The sequence below is a fragment of the Buteo buteo genome, chromosome 3, assembly GCF_964188355.1.
Source record: "Buteo buteo chromosome 3, bButBut1.hap1.1, whole genome shotgun sequence".
Classification (NCBI taxonomy): domain Eukaryota; kingdom Metazoa; phylum Chordata; class Aves; order Accipitriformes; family Accipitridae; genus Buteo; species Buteo buteo.
In genome coordinates this window covers 64,594,615-64,608,164 of record NC_134173.1, presented here as the reverse complement: position 1 = coordinate 64,608,164, position 13,550 = coordinate 64,594,615, and the positions used below count along the sequence as shown (strand labels likewise).

Sequence of the window (13,550 nt, the reverse complement as noted above, 5' to 3'; positions counted from 1 at the left end):
GCCTAAACAAATGATGTGCCCCAGATTGTTATACTATCATTGATTGGTAAATTTATCTTATTTTTCATAAGAGTCAAACTTGTAGGTTTATAACTAGCTGTTTACTGGGACTATTTACTATATATATAGACTATTACTATAGTATGTATTATATATTACTATATATATACACACACTATTACTGTATATACTATTACTGTAAAGTAATTGGGAATTGTATCTAAAATGGACACTTCTGAATTCAGTGGTGACTTTGATTTTAAAGAGCAGATAATAATATACTAGCAAAATTTCAAGAAACTGAGCCTGCTTGATATAAGCAAACCCCTAGGTTAACCAGGGCAAAAGTTTAGTTTAAAAGCGTGAGGGAAAAACATTAAATATTTAAGTAACAAAGATAACAACCTCTTGCGAACATACCAGCTACTTTTTCCACAAAGGATTAGCTTTTCATTTTGTCTCCTTTGTCAGAATTTCTGTGCTTGAATAAGAGGCATTAGAAAACAAATCCCCAGGGAGAACTGTGAATATGGAAAAGGGAGTTTGTGAATTTGGAAAAGCATTTGTACCCAAGTTAAATTCTGTGGTAGCCCAGTGATATTCATCATGCAATTGCTGTAATATTACAAGTAATCGTATCACCAAGTAATTGCAACCACATCAGTGTTATCTTACCCAATCTTGTATAAGCATATAACATGGATTATGGGCAAAACATAACTGTATATTGGTCAATATGACTTATATCCTGACTTCTAAAAAACATGAAAGCAACCGCCCAAAGTATGCATAGGCTGACTGGATTTTGGGTTCAGCACCCACAAACAAGAAAATAATTTGAAATTCAGAGGCAAAGGGTGACGTTACATTCTGTATCAATGTAAGTTACAACATGTTACCTGAGCTGTGGGAACTCTTAGTGTGGGGTTTTTGAACTACAACACGTGTAAGATGATTTGGTTTCGCACTGTAACGGTAGACCAGGTGAAATTATTTTGCAAGCTTTTTTGTAGGTTAGGAGCATGGACAAGGACAGTTATCGCAGCTCAAATGGGGCACAGTGTTAAGCCATGATAATAAACTAGCTATCACTTACCCTAAAAAACCCTGCAACGTAGTAACAAAGAGCAAATGAGACATGGGCAGGATTGTATTAGTTCAGCACTGGGAATTATGCAAACAAACAATACATCAAAATGCTTATGTTTCCCTGACTGCTTTCCTGCTGATTATTTCAGGCCAGCCTTTGAATCTACAGAATTAATTAAAACAATAACCACTGGGTTCTACTTGAAGTAAGATAGTTAGTATCTACATCCAGGGCTCACTATGGACACTATAGAGAGGTAAGGGAGGAATGAGAAAATAATAAAAAATAATCTTAAAAAGCACTTTTTTACAGAGGTCCTTCTACAGATATGTGCAGATAGTTTTTCATCAAGAAAGCCCATTAAAGAGTATTAATTACTTTCCTGAAAGGGCTTTTCTTAGTTCATGGCAATTAGCCTCAAGTATTTAATGTAGAGTTTCTGTACTTTTGCTTATCAACTTCTGCATAATTTATTAACCACAAAGTTTTTGTAATCACAAGTTTATAAACCCCCCCAAAATTAAGGAGGAAATACAACTTTCAGTGGCTTGCTTTAGTATTTGGACAAAAGTATCAGCATTCAGGCTGAAGAGATGAGATTGTAATGGCTTTTCTCTCTCTATTTGGAAGTAGAGACTTTATTCAGTATTAAATGTTAATGAAGATTAATGTCTTGATTAATTTCTTGTTTTCTGTCTTGAATGCAAAGAAATGTGAACCATACACAGTAATAGATATATTGGAGCAATTTCGTGCATGCACTTATTAAATAATTATTTAAATATCTACCTTCATTGCATTTCTATTTCATCAGATCAGTAGAACCGGGATGCTATAGATGTGTGGCATTTTGCAGACAAATGTAATCCTGGTCCTAAGTAGTTGTGTTTGTCCTGGGCTAAGATGCCCATTGTACTCACTAGAGCCCATTGTCACAGTAAAACAGCTACACAGCTTTCCTACTGAGGCTCTGGGTGCAGTTAAAACAAGTACACACCCACACAGAGAAGGTCTTGTAGAGTTCAGGAGAACAATACACATTGGAACAAAGGAACAGAAGAGTTAAATGCAAGATCCTGTTAGCCGCGAAAAACCTCCTTAGGGCTTGGCTTCACACAAAATAGAATTAAGCAAAGAATAAATGTCACAAAATCAGGAAGGCTCATTTAGAGAATGAGTAGATTTTACAGTATTAAGTCTAACCTACACATGGTTTTGTTCAATTACTTTTTTATAATATTACATTTTGTTTATATTAGTATTGCTTAATCCCTTTTTCTTCCAAGAGAATATAGCAAACAATAACACTGCATCTCTTTCAATTTTAATCATTAGTTTATATGATGAACAGGAAATCCTTACAGTGAAAGCTGTGAAATGTATTTGTTTTGGTAGGAACTCCTCCTCTCAACATAATACTAACTTGAATACTTACACTCATACAAGGCAGGTACATGCCTGAGACTTAAGCAAACTGAGGTTGAATTTAGTATTTCACTATGCCCACAACTCAGGTAGAAATTATTCTTTCCATTACATTTTATCATAGCATGCCAGCTCTTTCACAGTTCTCACAATCACCGTTACTGCTATATTCTGATTTTCTCCTCTCCCATAAAAAGAAATCTCAGAACTCTGTTATGAATTGTTTCTAAGGAGTGTTACAGAGAGTACACATGAAATTATACCAGAAATGCAGCTTGTAAAACAATGATCCTTTCTTTAATGGGACCTTGCATCAAGTTTCAAAAGACATGCTTTTTTTTTTTTGTTATACTACAACACAGAGATAACTGTGACTCAAATTCTAATTATGTTTGCTTTCACCTGCAGAATAGGAACTGTTCTTAATTATTCTATAAAATGTCAACGGTCAACGCTGTAAACAGCTGTTTATACAACAGCAAGTAGTAATAAATAGAATAGAGGTCTTAATGCAAAAAAGGTAAAACAAAGTAGTTTTGTTATTAAAATTAAATCTGGTGGGGTTTTTATTCACATAAAAAACAAATATAAGGGTTGAAAAACATACAAAGCTTTATCAAACCAAGTCAAGCTATATTCCTTTTAACAATGAAACATAATAAATATGTATATATTTATAATATAAAAACTTTTTTCATTTGAATTTTCTAAAAAATTAAAACTTTCAGTATAAAAAGTTTTAAAACATGCTACTGTGCTTGGGAATTGAGTCTACATAATTACGCTGACCAAAGTCCTTCCAGTGTGTAGATATGTGTGCACCTGTGTTGGGCAGTATAAGGCTTTTCTTAAAATCGGAAGTGCTCTGTCTCTGCAGTTTTTAGGAAGATGTGAATAGCACCAGTTCACTACCTCTACTTGCCAGTCTTCTCCAAAACCCATTCAATCACCTGGGAAAATAAATAAGAAAACAAATTATTTATGTAACTCCAGATCTTGAAAGCAACTTAAGAACATCTCATACACTCTATCAATTCTTTCTTTATCACCACCTTTATCACCACCTGTGTGGTCTTTACTGAACAGGATTTAAAAGTAATCCATTCAAAAGGAGAAAGAGTTGTTAATAAACCGAAAGGATACAGCATTATCCAAGAATTGTATTTAATTTTACAGAATGCTTTGTCTTTAGAAAAAGGTATTTTTAGATTCCCTGAACTGAGCTACTTCACCCCACTCTCTCCGTCTACTAGCAACAAGGTGCACACACGATGCTAAACAGCTAGTGTTGCCAGCACAAAAAATTCCTCAAGCTGTAAAAGAAAGGATAAAGAATAATTTGTACACTGCTGTATCTGCCACCATTATTACTGCTGTTTCCCAAACAGGGTAGTTGTTCAGACCACTGACTAGTCCTGGGCAGTCATATTTTTTATAAAGTAGTTTCAAAGTATTCTCTAATAGAGGGAGAGGTGGCCAGCTTAAGAGATGCCCAATTTTAATGCCTCTGCCAACAGCAAACATACATAAAACTACCAACTGGCCTCCTGTCCTGGTTTCAGCTGGAATAAAGTTAATTTTCTTCTTAGTAGCTGGTATAGTGCTGTGGTTTGGATTTAGGATGAGAATAATGTTGATAACACACTGATGTTTTAGTTGTTGCTAAGCAGTGTTTATACCAAGTCAAGGACTTTTCAGCTTTTCATACTGCCCTGGCAGTGAAGGCTGGGGGTGCACAAGCAACTGGGAGGGACACAGCCAGGACAGCTGACCTGAACTAGCCAAAGGGATATTCCATACCATACTATGTCATGCCCAGTATATAAACTGGGGGGAGTTGGCCAGGGACACTGCAGCTCAGGGACTGGCTGGGCATCAGTCAGCAGGTGGTGAGCAACTGTATTGTGCATCAGTTGTTTTGTATATTCTAGTAGTAGTAATACTATTTTCCCTTCCCTTCCCGTCTTGTTAAACTGTCTTTATCTCAGCCCACAAGGGTTTTTTTTCTGATTCTCTCCCCCATCCCACTGTGGGGGGGAGCGAGCGAGGGGCTGCGTGGTGCTTAGTTGCCCTCTGGGATTAAACCATGATACCTCCCCAGGCAAAGATGGTGGTGAGAAACAGTGTATCATCACAATATCCCAGTTCAACACCAAACATCACAACCCATGTAGTTTTTGAAACCTCATGACCTGTACGAAGCAATTCACAAGGGAACACAGTACAGAACGCAATAAATACTGCTCTCATAGAATAAATTTTGTGGGGATCTAGCAGTTTTCCTTAAGAGCTTGGGTTTTCTTATTTAACTACCCCAGTCCAAATCCTTCCATTTAATTTATGATTTTGAAAACTGTACTGTAAATATGCATGATACTTTTTTTTTTTTAAATCAGGGACTCACTTCAGTCTGTTTTTCATTATTTAAATCAGAGTTACTTAATTTCTGGAGGACAGGAGTATTTACTCCTGCTATTTACTCTGCTACTGTTCATCTAACTCCCACCTTAGGCACAACTAAGCTCATCTGATATCCCTTGTGCTTACAGTTATTCCCAAGATTAAAATTACTAATTTTCATTGCTTCTTTTAAGAAATTTATTTCCTTTTATAGATCCCTTTATTGCTTCCTAACCTTTGAAAAGAAATGTTATTTCCTCCAACACAAGTAAAGAATTCCCTAATGATCCAGGCTTCTCTCAAATGAAGAAAAATCTTGTCTCTCTTTTTTTTTTTTCCCAGTGATGTGGAAACATTTATTGCCTTCATTTCCATTTCTCACTCTGGCATATCATATTGGCAGCTATAACTAGAATACCATCTAAAACCTGAATATCTGCAACTGGAAATTTTGCCATGGGACTACTGATTGAGAGAAAGTTTTTGTGAGATCAGAGAGCGAAATGAGACCCACAGCCATAGGAATGCATCTCTTCCTCTCTTAAAGCTGCGGACTAAACTATCCTACAGCCAAGCTGCCACAGCTACATTTAGCCTTGGCTAGTTACAGGAACAAGTAAACAAATGGTCTTACCGGTTTAGCATTGTTATTTGCTGTTTTCTTCATTTCATCAAGAAGTCCTCTAGAAGTTTTAAGATCCTACATATGAAACACAAAGCCACAGAAATAAGCAAACTCATATGCTCACTCTAATTTGGATCATAACAGCCCTAATAACCAGGGAGGGTGTTACCCTTTCATCACCTTGTTCAGAACCACAGAAGAATTACTTGACTGGTTTGGGTTTTTTAAAAAAGAAATAATCTAATCTATTCCAATGGGTTGCAGCTTTCCCTACAGAAGGTCAAACCTAGTAGTCAAGTGTACGATTGAGTCACGCTTCTCCTAACCTTCCACACACTTCCAGAAATGAAATTTTTCTTAAATTATATTCAAAGTTCTTACATCTTGATTGAAATTTTATTTCTATATAAACATGGAAGTCAACTGTTTGCTTAGATTGCAGTACAGAGTTCTGGCAAAGAACAGCGAAGAGGACATAGAGAAAGAAAATCAGTGCAAGAAAGGAAAAACCTAGAATGGCTTGTCTGTTTTGCAGTCCAATTACCCCAACCTAATCCACTCTCTTAAACAAAGCAAGCACATAACTTTGCCTAAAGAGAAAGGAAAGCTAAGAAAATTCATTTACTACTTGTCTCGAAAGAAAAATGATACCTATGAGATCATGCTTCTGAAGCACACAGCACAGAAAAGGATTTGAAGGGCTCCTACAGACTTGGGGCTGCAAGATGCTCAGGAGAAAAAAATCCTGCTACAGCTCTCTCTGGATCAGCTTTCTGAAGAACAGGATCACTGCAGTACTCTTCCTTTTGCTCTTCTACTTGGAATGGAACTGTGAACCCATCTGATTTACCCTACTCACTCATCCCTACACACAGCCCTTCCTGATCTTGGATTAGATCATTTTCCTTCAGGGCATACTTTAGGGAGATTTTGGGAGTGTTTACAGAATGCCTGCGCAACTGCATTCTAATTACTGAAGAAGTTGGTGCTCATCAGCAAGATGTTCTAATTGTCTGTGTAAGCATTCAGCCCTCTTCAATTGCAACTTCATTTAGCTTAAATCACCTTTACTGAAGCTGACTAAACTGAGTTAGTTCACAAATACTGGTGGGCTAAACGCATGCAAGTGAACAGAAACAGCAGCTCAGCTTGTGAGCAATGGCTTTTAAACACTCTGTACTGTAATTTAACTTGATTTTGTGCCCTAAGTAACATCGGCTCAAGCATTGACTTACAAAGTCTCCTAGGTATTGTGGAGACAATTCTCATCCTCTCCTAAAAATGAGGTTGACGCAATTCTGCGGGGTACTGCCAAGTCAGTATGCGTTACATAGTTGTGCACATCTACGATGCATTTACAAGGACTTCTGTGAGCATGTCAGGGAACTAGAATTTCTGATTCAGTTGTGTAAGCTACCTATTGAGCCAATAGCCTTAGAAAAAGTGAGAAGCTGAGCTGTCACAGCTAGGGCTGGGAGATAACTACAACAGCTAAGGAAGCGATATAGTATAAGCATGAGCACTGCTTTAACATGTTATCTCACACAAAAGACAACTGCTTTATAAGGTTTAAAAACTAAACAACCAACCACCAAAATATACTGTAAAACTAGCTTCTGCATTTGGCAACAAGTCCAAAGGTTTATCCACACACTCTACACAATACTAACACACCACTAGGAAACACTAGCTTAATCAAGTCTGAATATCACACGGTCCATCTCAAGTTTTATTCAGGAATGGATTCACTTGACTAAGAACAACCATGTGTAAAAGCATGTCTTCTAATTACCTTTAAGTAGAACTTTGATATCTCAAATAGACGCTGGCTACATGATGGAAAGCACTTGTGATCCTCTGCAATTCCATGTTTTTGAAGAGTCTTAGCAACCACCTCCTTCAGCATCTTGGAAAAATAGAAACACACTCAAAAGTTCATCCCAATTATTGGCATGAAAAATTGTCCAAGGGAAGAAAAAAATAAACAAAAAAACAAACACCAAAATGAACACTCTATCTTTTCTGATCTTGCCTCTGTCATTAATCCATCGGCCAAATACCATCAACCCACTGACCAAATTTGGGCAGAGTTATTAACAATCTATTTCCATTTCCTTCATCTCAAAAAATTAAGGGAATGCTTACATGACAAAGCAATGTAAAGAATCAGTGAATATTCACATGGGGCTTGGAAGACAGAAAAAGATGGGTAATGGCTTGGGTTTTCTCATCTCCATATATATATATTACTTTCCTTTACACTGATATTCTCATTTGACACATCCATACTGAAAAACAATAATAATACAAAAAAATCAGACACCACAGTCATATTAGAAAATTTACTCTGACATTCTTTATATCAGAGATATTTAAACTTTGCTGTAGGTCTGAATGAGTCACACCAATTTACGCTTACTTGGGTCATCCCAACTTGCCTTTGACAGTACAACATCAACATTCATGCAGTGTCCTCTCAAGCACCCTGGGATAACTTTAAAATTAGTATCACCAAGCCAGAAACAGTTTTGTGTACTTTATTTTAAAAGTGGCATTCCTAATATATACAGCTATTAATTAAACATTATTGTACCAAAGTATTTAAATGTTATCTCAATTCATGGACTTGAACAACTATTGGAATATTTTTTTATTCTCAGAATAGTCTGTTGTTCTACAATGGCTTTGACCCTTCTGGCACAGATATTTCTTTGGTGCCCTTAGATTTTATATTAATTTTATACATTTCATAACTCTTACTCATTATATCCATTCCCACCTTTTTTATTCCTAGTTATCTCTTTCAGCCTTAATTCCCTGGGCATGATATAATACTCCTTACATACTTTTTCACTCCTTGTTTCTGCTGCACTCTCCTCAGTGCCTTCAGGATTCACTTATGCAAGTGAACAGAATGAAATTTAATAACAACAAAGAGGTGAAGACAGTTCACTTTCAGTTAAAACATTCAAAAAATAAAGTCACATGGAAAGAAGTTAAGCAGATGCTTTTTCACTAAGCAAACAACATAGACCTTTACCCTTGTATGTTTCTGGGATCTTGATTCCTTGGCTGGCTTTGAAGTCTCAGATTCGGTTGCTGAGACAACCTTAGTGGTTACTTTGTGAGGTTGACCGGGCTGTTTCAAAGGCATCGAAGCTAAAGAAACTGATCTTTCAGAGCGCTTCCTCGCTACAGCAGCTGTATAGTGATTCCCACTACTTCCGCTTGCCTGAGAGAGGAGGGAATCTGTACTCTCAGATTTGGTTAGCCTGGGGGAAAAAAAAAAATAAATAAATAGAACTTTTAGATTTTGTACTGACTCTGTTGGTGCCTTTCTTTCTGCTATAGAGGCTGCTGCTAAGAGTATTAAGTACTGTACATTCTTACAAACAGCATCTGAAAACAGAAGACAGGATTCTTTTATGTAACATTTTTTTTGTATTAGAAGAACACTTTACTGACTGATTTGGTCTCTGATACATAGACCCATTGCACATCTGATTGAAAAAAAATCCAGAAACAAACTGAAGAAAGAAGATAACTAAGAAGCAAAACTCTTTGGAAGAAGGGGTAGTTTGCATATGGACCCTTCATCTAGATAGCTAGGAAGAGTAGACTTTGATGGCCTCCAGTCTCAGGATAAGAGAAAGCTTCTTGAAACTATCTAATTTCTTTTTGCCCTACAGGAATGTCACAACTCATCTTTAACTATGAGAAGTTGAGCGTTACAATTCTATTGGAACATTGTATTCCTTGATCCTTCAACTGTAAGAGCGTTGGTAATTCCAAAACTCCAATTTATGAAGTGCTAAGTACAACTGCATCTTCTTTTCCAACTATTCAATAAGCTGCAAAAAGACACAGATATTCCTAAAACCACACCTCTGTTAAAGGCTTACTGTGACTAGACTGCAAAGGGTATCAAACTGGAAGGAAGGAAGAAGTGAAGTATTACAGTAAAAAGTGAATTCAGAAGTAGTGTTACATAGCAGTTATTTTTTATTGACGCAAAGAGTTTGCATCTTCAGAGTGAGGACAAGGTACAAAGGGAAGTCTTAAAAACTAGACTTCCAGAAAAGACTTTAATAAACAAGGCTGACAATAAGTTTGAATTTTCGTAGGTCATCTTACACCAGCAGTTCTTTGGATTAGGAATTCAATTATTCTGTTTGTACAGTGCTTGGCTTTCTAAACCTTTAGTTGTTTATTTGTACTGCAACAGCACTGACAGCTTTGGTTCTAGATGAGGCTATCTGTCATCTTTTCAAAGGCACTTGAGACTTTGCAAGACACAACCCCAAATCTCTTAAATAAAAGCTGCCTGTGCTGCATGGTTTTGATTTAATCTAATGCTATCAATAAAAGGTCACACTTGAGAAAAAAAAAAAAAGAACCTACAGAAGAGGATTAAACAACTAGAACATTTGTCTAGATAGCTTCACTAAAAACATTTCAAGATGAAAGAAAAGATGCATTTCACAAGAGACTACTGAAATATTTCATCCTAAGGATTTATTTTATTCAGTGCATTACCTTTTCTTGGGATAAAAGCAATCCAAGTCTTTTGATCTGCGTTTTAGCCTTGATGCCTCGGTTTTGAATTCACTTTGTAAAGACTCTCCATCAGGGACACTTCCAGGCTCTGACAAGACTGCAGGGGATGGGAGAGGGCTCAAGACAATCGGCACAGGGCAGCACTCTTTGGTGCAAGTAGTCTGAGTTTCATAGCGAATAAGACGAGTTTGAAGTTCAGCATATCCCACATCTCTCTCTAAGGCTCTTCTGTTATCTAGACAATATCTAAAATTGTAATTGGTGAAAAATCTGTGAGAGGAAGTCTCTGCTTCATTACAATCAGAAAAAAAACCCAGAACATCTTACTTTTGACAATCATATAAGCTCCAAAACTCTTTTTGTTTGGACTGGTGTATTGTTCTGACAGATACCTTAAAACAGCCCAGTAAATTAACACATGCCTGATGGATTTAGCTATATTTAAGTCTAACTCCAATGAATAAGCTGAATCATATACTATTTGTAAGTCTTTAGCCTGTGGTCTTACAAATAAGATTTCCAAGGACATTAGCAGAATTTTTCCCTTGAACAATTAAGTGATGGATTAGGATGCTGACAATGGATTATTTGCTCCTTATAGTCAGCTCTGTTACATTTGTATCACCAGTCTCTCTCTATGTTAGATTTTACTGTTTTTCAGATTCAGTCTGTACTTAACAGATATTACCCCTGTTAACATTCTAACCAGTGTGAAACTCCAATAAAACAGCAATGAGGATAACTCAGAACCCAAATACATGATGAACCCAGCACACCATAATGGATACAGTATCTTCAGACCTCAGATGTTGCAAGCATCCACCAAAACTTTGAGACCCAGAAAATATCAGGTTATATTACATAAAATTATAAAGTCTAATATGATAATATGATCATACAATATGCCTCCATTTCTTCCTGGGACAATGCAACGTTCCTAGTCAAAAAATCCCCAACCAAACCAAACCAACCAAACAACTCAAGATTTCTTCAGTGCATATGCCGTAAGAGAATCACATAGGAAACTCCTGAAGAAAACATCCTGAAGTACAATACACATAATCTGCAAGTTATGAGTACTTCAGGAATCCTAAAATGCAACGATACTGACATAATTTTAGGAAAAGACAGGTTGTGCCAAAAACTAGGTTGCTGTGAGATTGTATTAACTGAGTGTAAGTATGAGGAAGACAGGGCAAGGCAAGTGTTTTAAATGCTATTTAGTACAGATTCTTTGCTAACTGCACTCTTCTGGAAATGCAACTTTTAGCTTTGTCTAAGATAAGCACTGCTATATGAGAGAGTCACATTTTTTAAATGCTAAAAATACAAAAGTGTCACTGAACAAGCACCCAGCTTCCTGTTGATTACAAATAATCAACCAAATCGAAAGAAGGAACTGTATTAAATGAAGTGGAGCTGGAAGAGAACAAATGAACAGTGCTAACTCAGTGAAACATACTCATGAGATTACAATACAAAATGCATCTTAACTAACTCTTCTCTTGTGTAAATGATTTCCAAGATTCCCTGCAACAGACCAATGCTTCATTGCCCAGTAACTTACATTACCTCTACACAGGGAAAGACAACAGTATTATCCAGTATTATTCCATCCTTTTCTTAACAAACCTTCTGAACAATGTGAGCTATCTCTCAGCCCACCCTCCAAACTACTTAGCAATGTTTCCTACTCTTAGAAACTCTAGACATATTCTCTACTTTTATCTCTTAACACAGAGACACGTTAAATTGCTAGATCTGATTTTTCTGGAGTATTTTCATATTCAGGGAGAAAATCACTTTTCTAATAACAGACCAGTGAATCCATTTCTACAGCTGAGTAAGACTTTCCACTAGAAATAAATTCATTATCTGATAAGAGTAAGTTCTCTTAACTTACAAACTTCAAGGTATTTAATTTTCCTTATTTATATTCTCAGACCTCTGAGTAATCACATGCCCTACAAAGATAAAAATGTTTTTATCTTTAGAAGTTAAATTGCCATTTTACTCACTCTGCTTTAACGGCAATTACTTTCTCCTTGCAACACAGGATTCAAGTGTTTGTCACAGGTTCATTACACCAGAAATTTGATTTAATCATAACTGCTACTCCTGGTTTTGTTGACAAGACTTTACTTCCAAATATAAATACAGCTATGCAGATGGAAACTGCAATCACAACTGCATGGTACAAAACACATCTGCTCCAAAAGACCATATGATACTCTTGCTACAATATATTCTGGTTGTACAGCTGTGGATTCCTCCCCTTCACAATAGTTTCTACCATCTCACTCTACCGCTTCCCTCCCTTATTGCTAGCACATTCCCCTTGTAATATTAACATGCCAGAGTTTCTCTCCTCTCCACAATATCCAGGCTTCCCTGTGGTCTCTACCCATCATGTTTTGCTATGAGAAGAGACAGCACAAGCTGTGCGGTGCCTAATTTGAATCCTCATCCACGCTCCCTGCTGAAGTCAGGCTGGTCAGTAAGCTACCACATACCAACAGACAATGACCAAGTGCTTCCTTCCCACATCTGGGAGTACAAATCTGTATTTCTCCAATCTACCTAGTTGCCTCTCTGTGCCTTTCATTACAAACCTAAAAAGGCTACCAGGTTCATGACTTATCACTCAGAAAAAGAGAAGAAACAGATAGCTGAACAGATAGAATGACTGCTTCGCTTCCCTAGAGAATATGGCTAAAATTACCTAAAACACAGGCTTAACCAAACTATTTGTGCAGTTGATTAGCGTTCTGATAATCTGAAAATGTGATTTTAGGAGGTGGCAGAAATTTACATGAAGACTGAACTGCCTACGCTTGGTATCCACTGCATTTCTTAATATATACTGTGTTAAGACTAAGAGTCTGTCTACACGGAAGAGTTATGCTGAATTATCTACTCTAGTGTTTGTGTATGTCCTTTTCCTCTTCTCCTCAATAACAAATAACTAACACTGGCTGTCTGGGACTAAATACAGTCCTAAACATATCAATCCTTTTGAAGATTCTTACCACTAACACTTGCCTGCTGGTGTTGTTTTCAGGTTCCCTGAACATACAGGTAGCTTCACAGCAGGTCTCAAACCTCGTGACTATCAGTCTGAAAGTGCCTACAATTTAATATCAAAGTAGAAACTATGTATGTAGTTCACACATGTGCTGCTCCAGGGACTTGATATGTACTAATGAACCCTCTTCCCCTTGCCACTTCTAATTCTGAATTAACATTTTCAGACACACTGAGAATAGCTACAGCAGTACAACTTAGAAAAAAAACTTACAGGTTTTTACATTACCATCAAGGCAGGAGTGTTGCAATTTAAACCAGTGAATAAAATAAAGGTAAGAAAGGGAGAGGTGGCATGTGCAAAGTTGTTCCAATGAAGGAAAAGGATACATAAAGTTTTCCATAATTAATGTTCATTTTGCTTGAAAT

General features: G+C 36.8%; 1 protein-coding gene across 3 annotated transcripts in view; it reads right to left on the bottom strand.

Moving 5' to 3' along the window:
• Nucleotides 1-2,392: 2,392 nt before the first annotated feature.
• Nucleotides 2,393-13,550, bottom strand: part of MTBP (MDM2 binding protein) — a 32,988-nt gene continuing 21,830 nt past the window's right edge. Inside the window, exons 18-22 of one of the 3 annotated variants that reach the window (XM_075023877.1) lie at nucleotides 10,077-10,343; nucleotides 8,581-8,812; nucleotides 7,333-7,446; nucleotides 5,550-5,615; nucleotides 2,393-3,465 (exon numbers count right to left, since the gene is read on the bottom strand). In XM_075023877.1, the coding sequence (XP_074879978.1) occupies nucleotides 3,430-3,465; nucleotides 5,550-5,615; nucleotides 7,333-7,446; nucleotides 8,581-8,812; nucleotides 10,077-10,343 (715 nt within the window). In that variant the 3' untranslated portion in view covers nucleotides 2,393-3,429. The remainder of the gene's footprint in view (nucleotides 3,466-5,549; nucleotides 5,616-7,332; nucleotides 7,447-8,580; nucleotides 8,813-10,076; nucleotides 10,344-13,550) is intronic. The other 2 variants (XM_075023876.1, XM_075023879.1) reach the window with 2 other exon arrangements.